Source organism: Lissotriton helveticus, chromosome 2_2, assembly GCF_964261635.1.
Source record: "Lissotriton helveticus chromosome 2_2, aLisHel1.1, whole genome shotgun sequence".
Classification (NCBI taxonomy): Eukaryota; Metazoa; Chordata; class Amphibia; order Caudata; family Salamandridae; genus Lissotriton; species Lissotriton helveticus.
Genome location: NC_136060.1, coordinates 173,942,690 through 173,967,323, shown reverse-complemented (window position 1 = coordinate 173,967,323; position 24,634 = coordinate 173,942,690). Strand labels below are relative to the sequence as shown.

General features: G+C 43.3%; 1 protein-coding gene across 1 annotated transcript in view; it reads left to right on the top strand.

Moving 5' to 3' along the window:
• The window catches only part of LIMCH1 (LIM and calponin homology domains 1), a 990,782-nt gene that overhangs the window by 878,475 nt on the left and 87,673 nt on the right, over positions 1-24,634 (top strand). The window contains exon 23 of the mRNA XM_078678256.1: positions 8,665-8,693. Coding sequence (XP_078534382.1) covers positions 8,665-8,693 — 29 coding nt within the window. The remainder of the gene's footprint in view (positions 1-8,664; positions 8,694-24,634) is intronic.

Below are 24,634 nucleotides of genomic sequence, written 5' to 3'. Positions count from 1 at the left end.
AACCCACCTTGGTCTGAGTGTCAGGGTGGTGACTTGCAGCTGCAACCAGATTGTTATCACCTCTTTAAGTTCAATATGGAAAAGCCATTGTGAATTCTGACGTATTCATATCTATAATTGTACAGAGTTATTTCATATTGGGACACCTGCTTGTAGCGTAAGATCTATAGAAACTACTGTCGGTTTTGCTTTTCGTCCCTACGGTCTCTGTTGCTGCTGCCTTGCACCTTCATTACTCTCAATATTAGGCTGGGAAGCCTTTGTAGATGCTGCATCAATAGTACCATTTATCACCATTCCTATTGCATCACCCGCTGGGCCAGGAGTACCAGACACCACACTAGGAGTACTAGGCACCATATCTCTGAGTTCATAGTACAGAGATAGGCCGCAGGGAGCTAAAGTGCCTTTCTACCAATGTAGCCACATAGACCTACTTTGTGTTCCTGAAGTCACAACAATGGAATACTCTTGAAATGCTTCTCGCCCACTGTCTGCAGTCGGAGGAGGCCACTGTTTTCTGTTGGCCAGAAAGACTAGGGACCACACACATCAAAGTATGGAATAGAGATTCCTAAATAGCAATTTTCAGGGAATCGCTATTTAGGAATCGCAATTCCTTATGCAGGTAGAAATCACAAAAAGAAATTGCGATTCCTACAAATTCCTTAATAGCGACTAGCAAATTGGAACTCGCTATTAAGGAATGCTTTCCATTCATTCCTATGGGCCTAGAGGCCCAAAGGAATGAATGGGAAGTTATTCGCAATTTGCGAGAACCAAAGCGGTACTCGCAAATGCAATTTGAAGCTGGGGGCCAAAAGACCACTCTGCTGCACCCCCAAAATTGGCATGTGTGCACATTTGGATTAGGGAATATGTGTGCGCCACATGGCACTTAGAAAAGGCAATTTTATGCATTTTTCTAAGGAATTGCAAATTACCATTAACTTGTAGTTGATGGTAATTTGCAATTCTAAATTGTGAAAACGCAATCTACGAATGCATGATGCATCACATTTAGGGAATCGCAATTTGAGATTCCTTAACTGCATTTGCAATTAAGGAAATCGCACAAAATTGCGATTTCCTTAATTGCGACTGCCTTAGGGTTTGATGCATCGCAAATAGCATTTTACCGGTCGCAAATGAGCCAATTCTGCGAATCGGCCCGTTTGCGACTGGTAAAATGCTTGGTGCATGTGCCCTGAGATTATACAGTTTGGCCACTTTTTGTCATGTTGCTCTCCAAGCACATCAATGTATTCAAGTCTAATGTAGTCAATTTGACCAGCTGGAAATCTTCAATAAAGCCATTATTGGTGTCATTCTAATATTGCTAAATGAAGTTAAAAATGCATTGCATGCACTCCTTCATACCAGAATGTAAATTGCACATTGTATCTTTCATAAAAATATCTAACTGGGGTGAGCACTGCATACATTTTGGGCTTATTTCAACAATACTCTTATATTAGGCTAGGTCAGAAAGACTGGGAATCCTTCTCTCCGCTGTGCACCATGTATGCCTCATTTATGTTGGACAATTGAGGCACCATCTAACTCCATGGGCAGTATCACAGCACCAGCAGTGGACATCGAAGTTTGGACAGAGTAAAAAATACTGACATCCGTTTTTGTTTTTTCTGTGCCATCATATGAGTGATGCAATCAGAGTGTAATTAATGTAGCACAGATTTGTATGCTGATTTCCACTGAGAGACAGTCTGCAATTTCTAACATGTTAGAGGGTGTATGGAACTGAATTAGCTGAACTGTAACCCTGTTAAGATGGAGGATATGACACTGGAATCTGAGCCATAACTGAAGATGTGTTATCAAATAGTCAACTGTCCTTTTAATGGATCAATCTCGAGCAGTAGTATTGTAACAAGTGTACAGAATAATAACATAATTTTATCTGCAGCTTATTCATATTGGAGAAGGTTCCGTGCTGTGTCTGGAGAATAATTTTAATGCATGTGAACATTTCTCTAGATGTCCTAGGTAACTTTTCTGCCGAACCTTATCAGTCTATTTGAGATGCTTGAGGGTCAGAAGAAAGATATTAATTTAGTTTAGAATGTGTTGGTCAGACTCTCAGATTCCCTGTTTGGTAAAGAAACGGAGGTTCCTAAATCCACATCTTGTAAAAATTGACATACTGTTCCCAGGTGAATCAAACCTTTGGGTTTGAATGGACAATAGCCCCATCCCTGATCAGCAAAGAAAATTCTATTCCATTCTGTAGACTGTCAAGCAGAAATAAGGGTCCGATTTAGAGTTTGGCAGATAGGGTACTCTGTCACAATCACAACAGAGTATCATGCCCTCTGTTGCCTTGGTCTGCCTAGCTCATCTAGAGATGTGGGACCTTAAGTGTTCTGTCAAACAAGTTCCTGTTGGCTCACTCGGCGGAATACTTCCTCTGACAGCCCGACATAGAGACCATCAGAGGAAGAATCTTACACCACCCGTTACCTATTTAGGGTAAACAGTGTAATGTAATTTTTCTTGTCTGTCTCTAGCAGGAAAAAAATTTGAATGGAGTATTTGTTTTTTAGAAATAATCACCAGCTGTGGGGGTTAGTTTATGGGGAAAAAATGCAAAAAGTCTGGGGGGCGGGCCATCCAAACAAACTGCATCCGTCTACCAAATGTTTTGTACATTGAAAGGAACCACAGTGACAGCGGTTCTTTTCAATGTTCAGCAATGGCTACAGGGCCTGCAGTCATCTCTAAATTTGTCAGATGATAGTTTGTCAGGGTAGCAGAGGGAATGTTCTCTGCCATGCTGACACAGTGTACTCTGTGCACCAAACCTTAAATCAGGCCATAAATCCGTAAGGGTAAACAAAAGGCAGTAGAGAGGTTGTCCTGTAGGAACGATTTCATGAGTGTACAAAATTCACACAGGTCAGAAGAGAGCTGGGAAGGCTGAGCGTTAGATCATCTGTAAAGTGGGAAAGCCTAGACATCTGAAGTACTGCAAAAAGAAGTTTGAAGACTTCATTCTGAGATTAGGAATTACGCTACCTCAAGAGGAAGATTTTGAGAGGACAAATGCTGTCCCAACTACTGCAGTAGGAGAGATGTCTGTGAACGGCTTCAATCTAGAGGTTTTCAGTATTAATACAGAACCAGGAAGAATCTAGTATAGTAAAGGCAAGGGTAGAAACATCATTCCAACAATGCTAGGGAAAAGAGTTCGCACCAACCTGCATTTCATTAGCTTTGGGGTGAAATGGATATTCAGCCAGTCATAACATCAGACACTGGAGAGCATATGGGTTTGGATAGGAATTAATTTACCAGCAGTTGCCCATTCTTGCCACAGAAAAGAGCTCAAATGCAGACTTGAATTGGATTGTGCACTTACAGATACTCAGCTTTCAAAGTCCGGCACCTCATACATGGTACTAGCAGTGCTTGATTTGAGCTGGTGGTTACCGGTGCTCAGCACCTAATTGTCAACACCGGCAATTACGAAAGTCTGCCACATAGTGGCGCTGTTTGTCAAATTCAGAGATGAGCACAATGACACTTGTTTAATACTTCGAAATATATTAAAATGACAGAAACCTGTGCCCAAGCTACTGTTATAGTGTTGGTTGGCCTGGAATATTCGGAATTGTGACACTTGTAGGAGTGTTATGTAAGTAGTTTTGTAGGTACTGTCATGGACAGTGCTGACAGGGGCAATTGGTGGTGTAAGCTGCAGTGGACTCCTGACAAGGACCCTGGCACCTAACAGTTTACAAATTAAGCACTGGGTACTAGAGAGGTATTTGGTAAACTTGAACTCACTCTCTCTCTCCATACTTCTGCACTGAGGCTAGGACTGTGTAGTGGTGCTGACTTCTTTCCCCCCCAGCATATTTTGCGCATGATTGTCCTTAAGTTCCCTGTAGGGCAATTTACTTACGAGAGTGCCTGTGAACAAACTTGGTGCATTTTGCACCTGACCTGGATCATTGAATAATCAATGTTTGATCAAAGCACATGGTGTGAAAACATCTACAACTTTAGTGTGCTTCCTTAAAGCATGTCTTCTTCTCTTGAGAACAGACAACAAACCCAGTAAAAATGATTGTGAATGAGCCTGTGTTTCATCTGGAGTACACCAGTGAACTTCACTTGCTCTCAGTATCTGGTTTAATTCTTTCTTTACTCATGGACCAGTTCTTACTACAAACCCAGTTTAGACAAAAAAGGGCTGTTTACATGGATTCTGGCTTTGTTTCAATTGAACACTAGACTTTTGTTATATAGTGTTCTTAAGAAATGCACTTTTTTTTTTTTGGCAGAGTTTTATATAGCACGAACTAAAACCGAACCGAATCAGTTATCAGAGCGCTTTACATAGCACCAGTTACGTTACATGAGGACACACTTTCATTTTAGGCCGGGGAGATTAAGTGATTTGCCCAGAATCACAGGGGGTTTTTGGCGTTGTTACCGAGACTCGAACCCAGATCCCCAGGTCCGAGGTTGAGCGCCTTAGCCGTTAGGCCAACCCCTCTCCCCACACTTTCTCGATCTTTAACTTTACATGGAGCCCTCAACACATCAAACACCTAGGCTTGTGGTTCACCCCATCTATTAAGACATCAATCTCCCTAAAGTTTGATAAAGGCCTAGATAAATTAACTACACTCACTACGAAATAGTACCCTCTCTATCTGTCTTGGTGGGTTCGCCTAGATGCCATCAAAATGATGTTGACCCCTATCATACTGTACATCATATCCAATATCCATACCAACTAATTCTTTTCATAAAATTAATTCCATCCTCTTACCTTCTTTATGGAATAACAAAAAAATCTAGAATGTCGCTGCAAAAATTGAGATGCCCAAAATCGAAAGGCGGTGTAAACTTCCCTGACTTTCCTAAATATCATAAGGCACTCCTATTAAGACTGCTATCCAAGTGGGTGTCTGATTCATCATTAGACTCCACGCTATGGGTTTTCATTTCACAAATACCTATCCTTCCCTTGTAAACTGCAAAACATTTCCACACCGGTTATTAAACACTTCTATAAGGGATTAAACACTGTCCTTCCTTCTGCCCCACATGCCCTTGATACCTTTTTTGCCTCCACCATTTGGCACAACAAATATATACTCGATTACTCTGGGTACGTCAGCTATTTGAACAAGGCACACTTCTTACATTTTCAAGGGTGCGCACTCTTTTCCAATTACCTCTTTCCTTTCAACACACATTTTCAGTTTTACGAACTGCAATACTCGAGGCACACACTTACTTTCAATCTCTAAGCCCTTCCTCCTCCCTGTCCGATTCTATGTGGTATAACCTTCTCCACATAAACCCCAAAGCCTCTAATATTTATTCTTGCTTGACACAATCTTCCATTGACAGGAATAAAACAAAAACAGAACTTACTTGGGAAATTGATTTTGACACAGAATGGTCCATCGCCATGTGGAATAAGATCTGGGTAAAAATCAGGAAATCATCTAGAGCAGCAAACGCTACACAAACTCTTTTCTTCATTTATAACGGACTCCTCTTAACACCCACAACCTCACACAAAATGCATGCTGAAATTCCTGACATTTGCTGGTCATGCTCCCTTGCGCACGCTGATTTAAAACATTTACTATTTACATGTCCATATGTACTCAAATTTTGGAAACAAGTCTCAACTCAGATTAACACTATCTTTAATAACACCGTCCCCTTTTCTCCCAACAACATTTTTCTGGGGAGCCTATCTATCGATTGGAATATGAGGCAGTCACAAATACAAATCATAGACTAGTTTCTTGCAGTTGCTTTTCAACAGATAACAGAGAATTGAAAGTATACATCTAAACTATCATATTTTACTTGGTGGTATGCTGTCTGTCATAATCAGTTTGGATACAACCTTTGTATATCCTATATCTCTTGCTAAGAAACGTTTACAACTATGGTTTCCTGTCACAAAGTTTTTAGATAATAGCGCAAAATAATCTTGGTACATAAGTTGTCCAGCATCCCTGACTTCCCTTATATTGAGAATGACATTGTTTAGTATGTTTTTTCCATATTATTCTTACGATTGCCTCTTTTTGGTATATTAAGCCTTTCTTCTTATATTAAGACTTCCAAGAACCAGCTCTTTGTATTTCTTAAAGTATTTTGCTTCTCTCTCCCAAACAGCATATGTAATATTAGTGTTACTTCTTTTTTAATCTTTGATGTTTCATTGTGCAACGTATTGATGTTACTCAATTTCTGTCAATAAATTTACTTTTGAAAGTTAAAAAAAGAATTACACCAGGTGACTATGGTCTAGACATGGTTAGAGTGCACATGTAGGGTGGTACCAAAATATCGATCTGCTCATATTTAGGATTCTGGGTCCTACTCCAGCGTGTTACAGATAAGGAGCTTTCTTAAGGCTTCACAAGGCGAAGGCAACCTAGGAATTTATAAACAGAAAGGGTCAACAGTTGTGCTGAAACCCGTTGATGCTGTAGTCCCTCATTGATGGGCTGAAACATGCCGACCATATGATAGTCAGGAAGGTAGCATAATAATGCATAGTTCCTCCTTCTCGAAGTTTTTTACTCGTGCCCAAGTTAGATTTCAACAACACACCTATAAAACGATTTTAACAGTTACTCTTTGAGACCCCTTAATCTGTCATAAGCATCCTCAACAAATTAAACTTTTGGAAAGACTCGAGAGCTCAGGATTAATCCGTCAAGCACTTTCATTGTAATGACGAAGGAGCAGCACCGATGATGAAGCATGCCCTTTGAAGTGAGTGAGGATGTGCATCCTTTTTCGAAAGATAACAGTTTTACAATTTGGTTATTTAACGGCCTAATCCACACATAAACTAAGGTATCCTGTACTCGATAAAGCCTACCAGTGCTAATGTTTGTATAGATGCATAGATGGCACAGGGTCAGGCTCTTTAAATATCCTCTCACTCTCCCATATTTGTCTTCCAGATTGTCTGACAAGTGACCTACTCTTGTGAAGTAAGAGCCTATCTGCAAAGCTGATAGTGCTTTGCTGGAAACTTTCAGCCAGATTCATCAAGCCGAAATCGGCTCGCAAAGGGCCAGATTCTGAGAATCTGGCCCTTTGCGAGCGCTATTTTTGCCTTTGGGATTCATCATCCCAAATGCAAAAATCACAATTTTAGAAATCGCTAAATTGCGAATAATTGCATTTAAGGAATCTCAATTTGAGATGACTTAAATGCAATTCATGAACCATTTTAAAATTGCGAATTCGCAATCTGAGGCCGCTTTTTACCGCAAAGTCTAACTACGTGGTAAATAGCGAAAACGTAGATAAATGCACTGAAGTGCATTTTTCTAAGTTGTATGTTACACACACACATGTCCTTTGGACATGTGTGTGCGCAACACCAGTGTACCTTACCATTTCAGGGGTGCTACAGGGTGTCCTTTGGACACCCTGGCACCCTTGAAATCGCTTCCTTATTTGCGATTAGCAATTACCGAATCGCAAATAAGGAAGCAGTAGAAATTGCAAAAAATATTGCGATTTCTACATCCATCCCGTTTTGCGAGTCTTTAATAGCGATTCCTTAAAAATTGCTATTAAGGATTTGCAAAACGGGACTTTGATGAATCTGGGGGTCTATCTTTAGTACATACAGGAATATACAGAATGATTTAATGGGAGGCAGGAGAACTTAATGCAAAAAAAAAAAAAAAAAAGAAATGCTACCTTAAGGAATAAAATGTAAAAAAGAAATCTAGGCTTTTAAAAAAAAAACACTTTCACCTTAGAAAAACAAGATGTCCTGTTGATTGTTTTTGTTCCATTTTTATTCTGCTCTCTAACCTAGAGTCACCTAACAGGGCCAGTGTTCCGCTTACGTTTCGGAACTCCTGGCGGCGCTCGCAGTTTTTCTCGCAGTCAGGTAACTAACTTGTGCGCCCAGTAGTTCCACCCCTCCAGCCCCGCCCTCAGACTGCCTATGGAAATATTATGCAGCGAATGAATGACCTTTCACTCACTCTAGACCTGTGCTTCGTTAGTGTGTGCCTCTAACATACTCACAGTTGACAAAGAGCAGCCACCCTTGAGAAGAGTCTATGAGCATTCTCCAAAAAGGAATGCTTAATTTTTAAACAAGAAAAAAAAAAGTTTCACGCCAAATTATGTTAATGTTTCTTCAAGCAACTTTGAGCCTCTGAAACTTCTCAAACATGTAGTTTTAGACGTTATGGCACTTAACACCACATAAAGTGTTTTGGTTAAAAAAATCTAGATTTTAATTACCTTTCGTTCAAGCGGTGTATGTTCCTTTGGTAACTGTGGCAGATAATTAGCATCCACCCATGTGGATCTCTTGCGCAAGCTTCCCCTTAATCTATGCCTCTTGATCACACATTAGCAGCGTGCTTTGAAGGCTTTGCCACAGTACATGCCGTGCTGCAGTATTTGGAGTGACGCTTGAGGTGGTACCGTAGCTCTGTATAGCTAGAGGTAGATAGAAGGCGCTATTTATGTGACTGAGCCCAAACATACTGCTGTGGGTGGAGAATCATGCATACCTTTTGCAAATTGATGTTGACTATTAATTGAAATGCCATAGTTAGGATGGATAGTTTGCAATTCAGCTTGGTAATCTTAGTAATTGTCTTTTCATTTTTTGTCTAGTGGATTCCAGTAGCTGTGAAAAGGCTCCTGTAAGTATTTTTGCTTTCATAATGTATGTTTTGTGTGGTTCTGCCCTGGTTGAGTAACAGAGACACTAGCCTGTGTTTATACAATGGCCCTAGTGCTTTTAGCTCTGAACAAAGGGAGCATACAAACCACATGGTTCATGTCCTAGCTGCATTACAATTTGTGGTCGTCACTGTTTGAATTGGGCAGACATGCGAACCAAAGGATGGGCTCCAGCAATCCAAACCATGGATTGTTGGCGCTCATAAACCACATCACTGACTGGCTCTCGGCTCAGGCCAATCCTGGGACTCAGAATGATAAATCATGAGTAGAGGTCCCTGTTTTATGGTATTTATATTTTTTACATTTTCGTCTGTATTTATCCATATTTATTGTAGGGCCATCTAATTGGTATTTATCCATATTTATTTAGTAATTTGAGACTAAATGGAGTAATAAAACGAAATATTTCCACGTTTATTTAACTGAAAAACATGCAACCATACGTTTACTGTTTTTCGCGTTTAAGCAAATTAAGCTAAATATAGCTAAAGATTACACCCATTGGTAAATAGCTCCATTATAATACAAACATATGTTAACATATGCAGGTATTTAGGGAAATCACATTTTTTTTTCTTTTTCATCTTCCCATGCTGTCTCATGCTCCCATGCTCAGCAGTTGTCTTGGAAATCACAAAAAACAGCATGGAGAGTAACCCATAAGCACCATTTTCTGTATTTTTCAGCTTTGAAAAATAATTACAGACAGGAAGCACAACGTTTTCGGTCTGAATTTTTCTGTAAAAATCAGTAAAAACGGAAAACTGGAATCCTTAATCATGAGTTAACCAGAGTCTGCCCGTTGGAAGTTATGATGGGGTAGAGGATTTCCTGTATTCTGAATCCTGTAGTTCACTATGTAAGAGATTACTGTGATGTTTATTCTGTTGTGTAGTGCTGGGTGATAATGTACTCTGTACGGCTTAGTCAGGAATATTTTGTACAATCCATTTTCCCCCAGGATGTTTGTGTCAGAGATGATTTACGATATGCAGCGTAAGGGAACCCAAAATCAACGCAGGTTACTTGGATATGTCTGGTATCTATCTGTAGGTAGAAAGATGAATGACAGAACAGGATGGAAACACAGACTTTAAAATATCACTGTTTGACATTGTGGTTAAGCACTCGAAAGGGAATTCACACTACATGATGCTACACGGTAGCAGGTCTACATGGCCCTCATGTATGTTCAAACTACTTCAATTACACAAACTCCAAGGAACAAACGGATAACCTTTAAGGCCATTAGTGCCTCATCCCCTGAATATTCCGACCGGAACTTTAAAAAAAACAACATATACGAGCAATAAAACCATTAGGTCGGTTTTCTGCTGGCAGGTCATTTTGTAGCAAGGTTTTTTAGTCATTGTTAAGGGCTCATGATGAATATTACAATGGGTTTTCTTAAATTGGAAGTCTCGTTAGCAGTTCCGTGTAAAGTGTATTTGTTCCTTTCTGTATATTAACAGTAGACTTTCTCTGGGAGAAACCCGACGCTGAATGTATCACTGTACGATTCTAAGTAGCGTTGTATGGAAATGCTGGATCATATGGACAAACACATGGCCTTTCTTCTCCTGGTAGCAAGGAAACACAGTGATTCCGGTATATATAATAATTTTTATATCTAACTTAATCACATTTCAGAAGGAGATAAGGCACGACTAGTTGTCGATTTAGCTGTATCTAACTGAAATATGCATCACTCTCTCTCATCAATAAAGAAAATCTCGTTCATTTTTAAATTTAAGGTCTGTCCCCTAGAATATTTCAGCCTAGGGGTATTTTTCAACTCATGCTGTGCAGAATTATCTTCAAGGTTCACTTTTTCCGAATTGGACGTTAGGGGTGCAGATATGTGACCTGTAGGAATTGGCTGGTCTGTAAAAGTTACCTTGTTTATAAATCTACTCCTAAAACAATTACATTAAATTACCTGGATTTACAGGAGCGCAATAAGCATGGAAAAGTCCAGAAGAGAGATAGTCCGCAGAAATAAAGGTTCTAAGGATTGTATGATTTAACAACTACTGCTTCAACCACGACTTCTGGAACAACGAAGGCTAAACCACGACCATTACTTAACCACTACATTTTAAACCACTACTCCCTACACCACGAAAAATGTGATTCGAATGCATTTTCAATTGTTAAAGTCAAAGCAACACTGCCATCTCCTGACATAAACCGGTAAATAAAATGTAAATCACTTTCTTCAACAACCTTAGCTGTATTTCTTTCGTTACTATTACGACTTTATTCTTCAGGTTATATTTCTAACTATAAATCTTTTTTTAATTGTATTTGTGGGGGGAGTCCCCCCACACCCCCCATATACCCATTTATATGTTTTCCTAAATTATCCTATGTGCAACTCTGGTGTTCTAAAAGTCGTGGTTCCATCCTTCGTTGTTCTGTCGTTCGTGGATGTTACCTTCGTGTTTCAGCCCTCTTCGTTGTTCACTCTTCGTTGTTCCGGTAAGTCGTTGTTAATTCATCGTGGTTAAGGATGTTTCCCGGTTCTAAGATCACAGAGAAACAACCTGTCTTCAGTTAGAGAGTGAAAAGCCAGGTTTTCAAGGCTTTTCAAAATGCGGTATGACCCTGAGGCTAGTGATGGAGTGTGGGAGTGAGTTCTAGAGCTTTGTGCTGTGGTCACCAAAAAAGCTATGCCTTCCCAACTTGAATGAATGAGTACATATTTGTATAGCGCTGGCTACCCGTAGGCATCCCAGCGCTTTTAGACCCATAACGGAACATCACCACTCAGCAGAACAGGAAGGTCTTCAACCGTTTTCTAAACGCTAGATGGTTGGGTTCAAGCCGTATGTTATCGGGGGGTTGATTCCAGCTTTTAGCTGCATGAAATGCGAACGACGACCACCCATACGTGAGCGCTTGACCCTAGGGACTGAGAGACAGAGTGGGATCAAGCCAAACCCCCAGACTCTCGATTTGGTTCTTTGGGGGAAGGACCCAGACACCTAGGCCACCAAAGGTCAAGATTAATGGGGGCCTTATATCCCAACACGATCTCAGTTTTTGATCCATTGAGCTTTAGGAAGGAGGCATCCATCCAGTCGAGAACCTTGGTAAGGCAAGGGGACAGATTGTTTGTCCCAGAATCCACAGCATCCGCCCTAGCGAGGGAGACAACCAACTGCGTGTCATCGGCGTGGGTGACCAACTGGATTCCCCAGGGAAGAACTACATCAGCCAAAGGCCTCATGTAGATATTAAACATGGTCGGGCTCAATGAAAATCCCTGGGGAACGCCGTAATGCAGTGGAAGTTGTTTGGATGCTGATTCATCTTCAAAGACTGAAAAGGTTCTCTCCGACAGAAAGGACTGGAGCCATTTAAGGGCCACCCCTGCGATGCCAACCTCCCGCAAACGGTGAATCAGAAGTGGGTGGTTTACCGTGTCGAAGGCTGCGCTGAGGTCCAACAGGACCACCGCTGCGCAGCCTCCTGCGTCCACAATTTTCCCGGTCTCCTCCACCACCGCAACCAAGGCAGTCTCTGTTCCCTGCTTAGTTCTAAAGCCCGTTTGGGTAGGGTGAAGGGCTCCCTCGTTCTCAATGAACGATGATAATGCAAGGTTGACATGTTTCTCTGCGATTTTACTAAGCCCCGGCAGCAGTGAAATGGGTCGGTAGTTGGACCAGTCTTCCGGGTCCAGGCTGTTTTTTTTAATAAGGCCTTAACTCTGGCCTGCTTCCATAGAGGTGGCACCACACCTGCCACCAAGGAGGAATTGATGACATCCCTAATAATGGGAGCAACAGTCGCCGAGGCCTGTTTAAGTACAGATGGAGGAACGGTGTCTGAAGGGGAGCCAGATTTCAGATTCCCAAGGAGTCTTTCCACCGTGGGCAGATCTAGCACCGGGAAGGACACAAGTACTAAGGAAGTTACAGGCACAGTCAGAGGGACGGTGGTCTCGATAGTATCAGAAGGTCGAAAGGCTGAATATATGTTAGCAACCTTCGTGGCAAAGAAGTAGGCCAATTCTTCGCAGCGATTCTGGGGGTCAGATACTTCATTAGAGTGACAAGGGGGGGTGACCAAGGACTTAAAAATTTCCCTGGGGGAATTAGCGGCATCAGTGATTTTCACTTGATAATAAGCGGATGGTGCGATTTTTAGTTGGTTCTTATATTCCCTAAGTACCAGTCTATATTCATTTTTATTCTCAAAGCAGAAGTTCTTTCTCCATTTCCTTTCGGCCCTCTTGCAACTTCGCTTAAGATTTTTCAAGTCCGTGGAGTACCAGAGCAGTTTATTTAAACCGGTACGATGACGAACTTCTGTTATAGGAAGGATAAGATCTAAGGAGGTCTCTAGCCACTTATTAAAAGCCGCATTAGCTCTGATAGGATCATCACAGAAAGGGGGGGGGGGGGGGGGACTTGTTTAAGGTAGCTACCCAGTTATCCAAGGAGAGTCTCGACCAAATCCGACTCATCTTCTTAGAGATTATGGCCGGATGATTAAAGTCGGCCGGTGTCCAAGTAAATGCGAGCAACCATGATCTGACCATGGAACAAAAAGTGACTCATCCCAGCTAATGTCCTCCAGGTTAGTAAAAAAGTGGTCAATCAAGTGCCCCGCTAAATGGGTGGGTCCAGCTACAATTTGTTTAAGTTGTAGCATCCCCAATCCTTCCAGCAGATCTTGCGAAGGAGGAGCCTCTGGCTCATCAAGATGAATGTTAAAATCTCCCAGGATAGAGAAATTGGGGGTGCTACTAATAATATGGGTGATCTTATCGTAGAGATTGTTGCAGAAACTATTGTGTGCTCCAGGGGGCCTATACACCAAAATCCCTGAAAGGGTACATGTAGGGGAGAAAGAGATGGCATACGCCAGGCTCTCACACTCCGAGAGCGGGCTCTCAGAGGTACGACACCCAAATGAATTTCTATAAATGATTGCAACCCCTCCTCCCCGTCCAATTTGGCGGTCATATCTGCTAATCGCATAACAGGGGGGAAGGTCGCAAACTAATTCTGGGTCCGAGGCCAAGTTTCCGTAAGGAACAGGACGTCGGGATCTCGCTCCTCCAGCAGCATGCGGATTTCATGCGCATGTTTCGGGAGGGAGCGACAGTTCAAAAGCACTAATGAATAAGTGTTAGGTTTTATAGTTCTCAGAGAACCTGTTTCACGAGGACCCAACAAAAACTTACAATGAGGACAGGGAGTCATTACCTCCTCAGGCAAAATAAAGTGGGGACAGAGAACAGCAGGATCACCCCTCAACCGCAGGAGCTGTTCCCCACTATATTTTAGTTTACCTGCTACACTGACAGCACTGGCTCCCATCTTCCCAGCCCCTGGTCTCGTCCTGTCACAGACGGGCACAGACGGGCTTTCCTTAGGCGCTCCTTTGTCACGAGAATGGCGCGCCCGCTTACCGCGTCCGCTGCGCGGAGAAGTGACCCTCTCAATTTATGCGCTTCAGCGCGTGTGACTAACTTCTTCCCCAAGCCTAGAGCGCCAACCTGCCTCCACCCCAAGATTGCCGCTGTGAATTGCCGGCCGCCTCCGAGCCCCGAAAGCACTCAGCAGCCTAATCGGCTGAGAAGGGGCAATGATGTCCAAAATAAGCGGCGCAAATAATAATAGACGCCTGCTAAGGAAGAGTAACAGGGGAATAATACAGTTTTATTAAAAATCACAGAGTGAATTTAAAAACGAGCAAACAGTCTAACTCCCGGCTTCCGCCTCAGGAGTGGAATGAACGTCCTAGGTCTGACCCGAGCCCTCTGGGCGGCTCAATTTATGCGCTTCAGCGCGTGTGACTAACTTCTTCCCCAAGCCTAGAGTGCCAACCTGCCTCCACCCCAAGATGGCCACTGTGAATTGCCGGCCGCCTCCGAGCCCCGAAAGCACTCAGCAGCCTAATCGGATGAGAAGGGGCAATGATGTCCAAAATAAGCGGCGAAAATAATAATAGACGCCTGCTAAGGAAGAGTAACCGGGGAATAAGACAGTTTTATCAAAAATCACAGAGTGAATTTAAAAACAAGCAAACAGTCTAACTCCCGGCTTCCACCTCAACTTGCCTTCTGAAATTTATGAACAGCCACAAGGTTCTGAGCTGTCTGGAGGGGTTGTACTACTGGAACATGGTTCCAAGTCCTTGAGCCCCAGTGTTATGTGCAGCCTTGTGTACAATGCAAAGGACTTTAAAAGTGATAAGCTTGTACACTGGTAACCAATTAAGTTCGGCTATCTCAGATGAGACTGACTGATGTTTTGGGATATCAGGTATCAGTCTCGCCGCCGCATTCCGTACCAATTGTAGCTTTGCTACTGCAGATTTGTTTATATCAAGGTAGAGTGCATTGCAATCGTCCAGCCTGGATGAAATCGAGGCTTGAGCCACTTGTTTGCACACCTGAAGAGGAATAAAAAAAAGACCTTCCTAAGAGTCCTGATGATCCAAAGACAGGTTAATACTGTACAGTTGACCTGAAGGTCAAATGACAGATTTTTATCTACCAATGCCCCTAGTTTGTTTGCGAAATCTGTCAGAGTGAGTAGTGTACCCAGAATTTCCGGCCACCAGGAGTTGTTCCATATAGATGGGTGGCTACCAAAGATCAAGACCTCTGTCTTGTCTCCATTAAGTTTAAAGTTGTTTTTGCCCATCCAGGTGGCTACTGCTTGCATACAATTTTTTAAGTTGGCAGAGATGGAATCCATGTCTTTGGTAATTGACAGAATTATTTGCGTATCATCGGCGTATCATCGGCATAAGAGAGGGCTTGTAGTCCAAAGGACGATATCAACATAGCCAGTGGGAAAACATATAGGTTGAAAAGTGTAAGGCTCAAGGAGGAGCTCAGAAGAACCCCACATGGCAGCATGATGGACTCAGAACTGAATTGGTTCACAATTTCCACCTGTGACCTATTCCTTAATAAGGAGGTTAGGCGCTTTCCTACTTCACTACATCTATTGGAGGATATGATACGTTGCCATCCAGGTCTATGCCAAAAGACCTTGTACTGAGCAGAACACCCACTTATAGGACCAGGTTACTTAGAGTTTTGTCTTTTAGGGACACTGACCTTTTGACAGACATGTGAACATAGGATATGCAAAAATATTATGTAGTAGATTTTCTAGGTGGTTTTGTGTACCTAATTCATGAAGATTATTCACCATGATACATCCATACTTACCATCAACAAAACCTATAATCTTCTAAATACAAGTTAGTGTGGGTTCCCTGGGTCTGTAGGGCCAGACTAGGGGCACACTTTATTTCCTTCTTGGCATCCAAAGCCTGGAATTCTTTACTGTCACACCTGAGAGCAGAACCCTCTGAAAAAACTTTTAGGAACACTCTTAAAACCTCGCTGTGTACCTCCCATTATTATCTGATAGGGATTTTACTTCTCTATCTTTGTCTCTGTTTCTCTTGTAGCTGAAGTAGGTCATGGTCTCAGTGCGGGACACACCGTCTGGTGTAAGCAAGTGCTTTACAAATCACTTATTATTAAAGTTGTAGTCCAGATATCAGTATTGATATAAAGCGCAATGACTCGGATTCCTGAACGCGAAACCTGCGTAAAAAGATTTTTGTTCCTCTGGAGAATTAGTTTTGTTGGGAATCTACATACAAACGGGGGAAATAGATAAAGGTGAAGGTATATTCCAGTCTGCACAGTCGAAGAAGCGCCTTGCACTTCATTAAGTACATGTTTTAACTAAGTTACTGCTTCTCCCCAACAATGGAGCCGGGATGAAAGACTAAAAGCAAAACTCCACCCACATGAGAGTAATGTAATCCTCTTGGCTCTTTGAAGTTAGAGAGGATCTCAGAGTAATGTAATCCTCTTGGCTCTTTGAAGTTAGAGAGGATCCTAATGTATAGCTTTTTGCCCTAAAGTGATGGCTACATAGACCACAGAAAGCATTGGTCCCACTGGGGTAACTTGTTCGAACACAGTGCGAAGACATATACAAATTGGCAATAGATGTAATTTCTTTTTTACTGACTTTGTACATGAATAGGAATTAAGGCAAAAAATGAAACACATTGAAACATGTGAATGGTGTTCAACCAATCTCCATTAATGCTTTGTGGGTTTCCCTGCCTGGCAGAAGCGCATATTCCTCCTAAAAACGATGTTTGGGGGTCTTTGATGTTTTGGTGTGTTGATTTGTATGCCTTTGCAATAGCTGAGAACCTGAAAGTCTCCTACAGGCTACCCAGTGGTAGAAGGCGCAGACAAATTGTCTGTATGGGTTACCTGAAGTTTGTAAGTGCTACCACTACACTGCAATGGATTGAGTAGGAGGTTGATGCAGAGTGAGAGAAAAACTTGCCAGTCCCTAAACCTTCCCCTTTCTACGTTAGTCACCCCCTATGGACAGGGTGCATTGTATGTGAAAGGTAGGGCATGCCCTTGTGTGTTTGGCATGTCCTGATACTGAATTACAGCCAATTTTGTTGTTCACTATTGCAAGGCTACCTGTTCCCGTAGGACAGAATGGGCAGTTTGATTATAACATCCTATAATACTAACTGACCCAGGGAACAGGGTACCGCTCGTTACGAGGAGTCCTTTGCCAGAACTCTGATTGTGCTACAGGAGTAGCCTCCAACTGTTCCTGCTCTCTACCTGACTGACGTGAGGAGGTGTCATCAGCGAGGCCGCAGAGGAGGCGAGAGGCGCGGCCCCGGGACTGCGAGGACCAGCATACAACATCCACAGCTGTGTCCTCTTCCCGGGTGAGCCGCGCCCCCTCCCAGTGCCCGCCCCCACCAAAGCGCTCTTCACTCCTCGCGGCCCCCGCTTCGCGGGAGCCGCTCGTTACGAGGAGTCCTTTGCCAGAACTCTGATTGTGCTACAGGAGTAGCCTCCAACTGTTCCTGCTCTCTACCTGACTGACGTGAGGAGGTGTCATCAGCAAGGCCGCAGAGGAGGCGAGAGGCGCGGCCCCGGGACTGCGAGGACCAGCATACAACATCCACAGCTGTGTCCTCTTCCCGGGTGAGCCGCGCCCCCTCCCAGTGCCCACCCCCACCAAAGCGCTCTTCACTCCTCGCGGCCCCCGCTTCGCGGGTTTCGCTCGTTACGAGGAGTCCTTTGCCAGAACTCTGATTGTGCTACAGGAGTAGCCTCCAACTGTTCCTGCTCTCTACCTGACTGACGTGAGGAGGTGTCATCAGCGAGGCCGCAGAGGAGGCGAGAGGCGCGGCCCCGGGACTGCGAGGACCAGCATACAACATCCACAGCTGTGTCCTCTTCCCGGGTGAGCCGCGCCCCCTCCCAGTGCCCGCCCCCTCTCCACCCAAGACAATATCAGCAAGCCCAGTGACGTGCACCGTGGGACGCGCGCGGGTCGCAGCCCGGGGCGAAGACCGGGCAAAGAGCGGGCCGTTTGAGGCCGTTCGAGAACGTGAGAGTCCGGTCCGGACCCCTGCTCTAAGCATTACATCTTTGGACTACTATTACAGGTACTCACCATCTTCCTGAAGCTAGCGACGATTTGTCATTATTAAAAAAAAAAAAAAAAAAATTTATATACTCTATTTACTGAAAATGAATACGAGGGGAAGCAAACAAAAAAAACTAAAAAAAACCGGGGTAGGAGAACAACTATTAGGACCAATGGATGACTTTATCTGTAAGGCAAATACATTTATAGATCAAAGCATCAGCCTGATTGAGGGGAGAGTATCAACTGAACTTGCATTCGCAAGGCGATCCTCAATGGGACCACTAGCAACCGCAAGAACTCCAGACTTACAGTCTGCTCCAACCCAAATTTCAGTGGGTACAAACAGACTAAGTCTCCCAAATAATGTAGATCTTTCTGCCTCACAACTCTCCGTAACATTCTCAGAAGACGAGCTAGAGAAAACACCTGAAATCTTCCCTGACCACACCCCGGAGGAGCTAAGGTTAGCTAGAGGGAGGAGGGAGGGAGCTATAAAGAAAAGGAAGGGTAGGGATAAGGTAGCTAATACTGTTGACAACAACGTGGCCGATCATATAGACTTGATCGATACCGCAAATTCGGCAGAAGTACTACAACAATTCGCTGACCCAGCCAATAATTTGATAACGATCCACCATCCTCCACAGAACATCCAAGATACCATCACCTTAGAATCCCCCCCCCCACTAACAACGGGCAAGGAAAGGGAAGCATCAAGGCTAATAAAGGAGATAGCTTCCCTTCTAGATTCCTTTTTTCGCCCAATTGAAACTAGACTGCTTAAGATTGAGTCTCAATTGACTAAACTCGCTAGTTGTCCTAAGCCAATACCCATACAAGGACCGCCAAAAACTGGTATGAACACCTCGGCTACATTGCCTCCACAAAAGAAAGCTACAACTCTAGCCCCCCCGTTGACTAATCAGCAACCCACAGTAAAAGCCCCTACAGCACCAAAGGCTCCCGCTGTACAGAAACCCACGCCCAAGGTTCTTACAATTCCCCCGCAGAGCAATATCGCACTAAATACACCTAAAGCAAATGCATCAACCATAAACACACCGGCCTCTAAAACTCCTGCCACTAAAAAAACAAATCCTCCAAAAAATAAAGGAGGTATCAGAGGGACCACTGATAACAGGCTCCCTCTAAACATGCCACCTGAGGCATCCCCATATGTGGTAGTGATGACTGGGGTTCCTGAACTAACGGGAGAGGGGACGGAACCCAATTGGTCGTTGAAAAATAAAGTACAGTATTGGTTGAACACTAATCAAACTGTTCCGCCAACCTGGACAACCAGTATAACAACAGTTTGTAGGACTCCTTGGGTGGGACACAGGAAAAAAAGTATACAGGGAGATTGCATAGTGATCACCTTCAAGGACCCTAACATAGTCGAGTATATTTGTTCCTGGGACTATAATAATACTATTGGAGGGATTGGTACAAGACCCCTTTCTTTCTTTTACCCAAAAAGATATTATAATAATTACTCGAATGAATCTGATAATATCTGGCGAAAAGCAGTCCCACAACCATGGGAACTAGACTTCGCTGGGCCTAAAACATCTCAGCGATATAGCGATCCTGATAATTCTTGGTGGTCAGCAACCCAGAGTTATCAACATCAAGAGGGCCCGTGGCAGACTGTGGGACCACAGAACAGAGGCAGAAATTGGGAACAGTGGGACAGACCGCTATATCGATCATATAGACCTATCTATAGAGACACCCCGCATTGGCAAAATTGGCCAGGCATACCGACTATGAATCGGTTTAGCAGCCTGGAAATGGTCGACTGATCACGAGCTGAAACTCCGAAGCCCCTACAGGTCAGTTCGGTCCTATCCGAAGACCCCACAGATTCACCAGAAACCAAAACGGCAGACCCAGATAAGGAAACTTTACAGCTTCTGGTGATTTTCTGGAACATTGCAGGCCTCCGACCAAAAATAGAGGATGGCTCTGCGGCCCGATTTTTGGAGGAAGGTAAAATTATATGTCTACAGGAGACATGGGCTACGATGCCCCTACATCTTGTAGGATATAAGACATATTTTTCCCCCGCCCTTCCAAGCAGTGCAGGCAGACCCAGCGGGGGACTGGTAACTTATATAGCCAACACAATAACTGACTTGAAAGTAGTAGAGGCAGATTCTTCTTTAAACTTCCAATTGTTCACACTTATAATAGGTAAAAAACAAATTATTATACTAATAAACTTATATAATAATTTAGAGGATGAAAATTTCTCAAACATCCTCTTTATAATTCAAGAAAAAATCACCCATCATAGACACCTGTACGAGAGTAAGGGCAACGTCCATATATTATGGGGAGGGGATTTCAACTTACACCCCTGCCCTTTGACGAACAACCAGACCTGCGGAATGGTGGATGAATACGACAACCCTCTAGTGCACTTCCTCCATTCACGAATGGGGTTGGCTATGAACAAGATCCTCTCAGATTTGGAACTGCAAATAATAAACCCAATTCGACCAGCAAAGAATCAACTAGAACCTACTTATCGAGGAAGGGGGCACGAGACCACAGTTGACTATATAATCACTACAGAAGGTCTAAAAGATCTAAGCAGGAACTTTGAAATTCTGGAAAACATCTTAAGCGACCACTCTGCCCTAAGGTTAAATTTACAGCTGAACCAACCAAGATCTTTTATGGCAACAATAGCAAATACTCTATCACAGAATAGGTTCGAACTGGGCAAAAAAAACGGATACACTATAAAGTGGGAAAAAGTGGATCCTAATAAGCTCACTAATACATTAATAAAGTCTGCTTATAACAATATAATGATATGCCTGGATTCCCAAGCAGATGCCAAGTTAATCCTGGAAAATTTTAAGATGATTCTAGACCAAATAAAAACACTGTTGACCAGAATACCCAAGCTAAACAATCCAAGCACTACAGGTTGGTTTAACCACGATTGTACTAAGGCGCAGACCAACTTAAGAAAGGCACTTGGAAAATCAAACAGAGACCATCTAGAGATCCAACACCTCCGTCGAGAGTACAACAACGCCAGAAAAGAGCTGAAACTGTTTTTGTGGAATGCTCTGCATAAAAGCGCACTCATGAAAGATAGTCAGTCTTTTTGGCGAATAGTTAAGTCTCCCCTGCTATCGGACTCTAACATTCCTCAGGTCGACGTCGCCATCGATGAGGAAACCTGGGTGAACTATTTCTCAAAAACCTTTGAACTAACATCGTTAACAGAAGAACGCCATTTCAATCTTCCCCCGGTAGTATTCCCAATATCGATAGACTTTGAACTACAAGACGTCGAAATGGCCCTACTGATGAGTAAGAGCGGTAAAGCACCTGGCCCTGACGGGGTCCCAGTGGACTTATTTAAACATCTCCCTGATCTTTGGACACCAATACTCACAAGAGTCTGTATAGCAGCAGCGAAGCTTGGACTGTTGGAGTCATGGTCAAGCTCTATCATGGTCCCCATCTTTAAAAAGGGGGATCGACAAGATACGAAGTGTTATCGACCTATCTTGCTGCTAGACTCCCTGGGCAAAGTAGTCAGCAGAGTCGTCTTGGAAAAACTTCAGCAATGGGCAAAAGATAAAAACATCCTTTCGGACCTCCAGTTTGGGTTTAGGGAAGGTTTTGGAACAGTGGAACAGGCCCTTAACTTAAGCATGCTAGTCTCGAAATACATTCACGCGAAGCCAGGGACAATTTACATGGTCTACGTGGACTTGTCCTCCGCGTTTGATTGCGTGTCGCATGCGAAGCTCTGGACTCTGCTAGGTTCATTAGGGGTTGATCCTCCCCTTCTGGATTTCTTAAGGGAGCTATACGGCGAAGCCTCCGCAAGAGTGAGATATGGAACAAAAGGAGAGCTAACTGCACCATTTAGGGTAGAGAGAGGAGTAAGGCAGGGATGTGTCCTAGCCCCCTTCCTCTTCTCCCTGTACACCAACAGACTGGAGGAGATTATGCTGAGGGGGGGGGCAGGACCTGCCCAGATTGAAACACCGCCTGATCCCCGCACTGCTCTATGCGGATGATGCAGTCATTTTAGCACGCACTCCTATCGAGCTCCAGAAATCTTTATCTAAGTACGCTGATTTCATGGGTGCCTTGGATTTACACATTAATGTAAAAAAAACATTTGTCATGGTAGCGGGCGGTCAACGAAAAGCCACAAAGACTATTTATTTAAAAGACCAAAAAATTAAAAAGACCTCACAGTACCCTTACTTGGGCATCATGATTGATGAAAGCCTAAATTGGAAGGCTGCTGTTGAGGCCAGGAGACATTTGTTTAAAAGAGCAATTCTAGCACTGATGAACTTTTCAAAAAGACTTGGAAATAGACCATCAGTAGAACTGTTAAAGATTTATGCTGCAAAATGCCAGGCCATCGCTCTCTACGGGGCAGGGATTTGGGGACACACAGCCACTGGTTCATTGCAAAAAGAGGAAAATATCTTCATGAGATTCCTCTTGTCTACGCCAAAAGGCTCTTCCATCTATGCCTCTCATATGGAGTTGGGAATCCCATATATTGAAGACTTAATAAAAATCCAGCCACTTTTACTTTGGAGGCGCGTCTGGTTGTCAGACAAAAACCTGCTGACCAAAAACATCTTAAAGGACTCCATGGAATTGGATTATGTACATAAAATAGCATGGCTCTCCTATATTAGACACTTCTTTTCGGACCTGGGACTACAAAAGTATTATTTCACCCCAGAAAAATTAAATGAAATATCCAAGAAAGACCTGAAACAAATTGCGCTGAGCCACCTAGAGTCCTTGAGACTGACTCTGCTGTCAACCAAAAAATCTGTGACCCATGCGAATATGATACAGCGCAGCCCGAAAATCCAGCTCTATCTGACTCTAGAATTTACAACATACGATAAGATGCTCCTAACAAGGTTCAGACTGAATCTTTTTTATAGACTAGTGACTTTTCCAGAAAAAAATAATTGGGACTTAAACTTGGCCCCCTGTCCATGTGATGATTTGTCTCCACAGTCGACCATTCATACAATTTTGTTTTGCAAATCTTTTTACACCCATAGAAAAATCTGGCTAATCCCTTTATTAAAAAATTGGGGCTATAGACAGTGTCGCCCAGCCATGTTAGCACTACAGTTGTTGGAGTCTGAACGTACTTGTTATCACGTACTTAATTTTTTAAAGTGCATTTTGAGACATAGGAATAACCTTTGAAAAAGAGAAGAAGAAACTCAGAAGGTTACTATCGTCTTATTTTCTACTTAATTTTGCACGGAACCTGGTCATATTTTTAAATGTGCGTAATAACTGTTTTTATATAAATACTCATGTATTTTGTATGTTGCGATAACTTTTATGGTTTTGCACTGCTAAAAACCGAATAAAGATTTATTATTATTATTAACAAGGTAGAAATTCGAGTTTAGTATGCCTGAACTCAGAATGTTAAAATACATCTTTTAGTGAGGGTGATTTTTATATTCTGTGTTTAAAAATACCACTTTTAGAAAGTAGGTATTTTCATGCCTAACCATCCAGTATGTCTCTGTCAGGCTTGTGTATGCCATGTCTGGTTTGTGAGTGACTGGCCTTGAGAGGGCCTTGGCTACAGCAGTCTGATGGGTCAGGGCTGGGCTGAATAGGCCCTGCATTTGATAGAGAGTAGAGGGAGGAGTTTTCCTTTCAGCTACCTGGGCCAGGTCTGCTTTCATTCAATAATGCGGTCTCCACCTCCTGCCAAGAAGCTGCACCAAGGAGGACAGAACTGGTTCTGACCAGGTACAGACACTCTCTGCCTTCAGAGAACAAATGATTTAATAGTATAAATATTGGGGCCCAGAACCCAGAACTTTAGATCACTTCTGGGAATTAAGATGAACCTTTGCCAAAGAAAGAAACCAAGGAAGCTGAAGGAGGAGACTGCCCCTTTGCTGTGTGGGGGTGGCCTGCAGTGGTTATTTATTGCTAAGGAAAGGAGAAAAGGAACTTTGTGTGTACTTTAACTATCTTGAGGAAGATCTCCAAGGGCTTGAAGTTGAGCTTGCCTCTTGTTCTGAAGTCTCAGGGGCCACAAAGGCTTCACCACCAGCTCCTCCTGAATTCCCTTTCCGGGAATTCTACCTGCAGAGAGGTGCCTGCTGTTGTTTAGGGCCCTCTGGAAACTGCGTGTAGCTGGAAGCGCAACGAAACAAGGAAGAAGCATGACGCTGCTGCAGCTGTTGCCGTTGCATCGCCGAAAAAGCGCGCCGCCGCAGCTGTTTGCCGAAGAAGCGCATTGCATCACAGGAGAAGCATTTTGCCGCTGCAGAGGTTGCTGTCGCATCACCGGAGAAGCGGCTCAAGAGTTTACTAAGTTTGCCACACGGCTGTCAGGCGTGCACGCAGCGCATCCAAGTTGTCGCATCGTATCAAAGACCCCA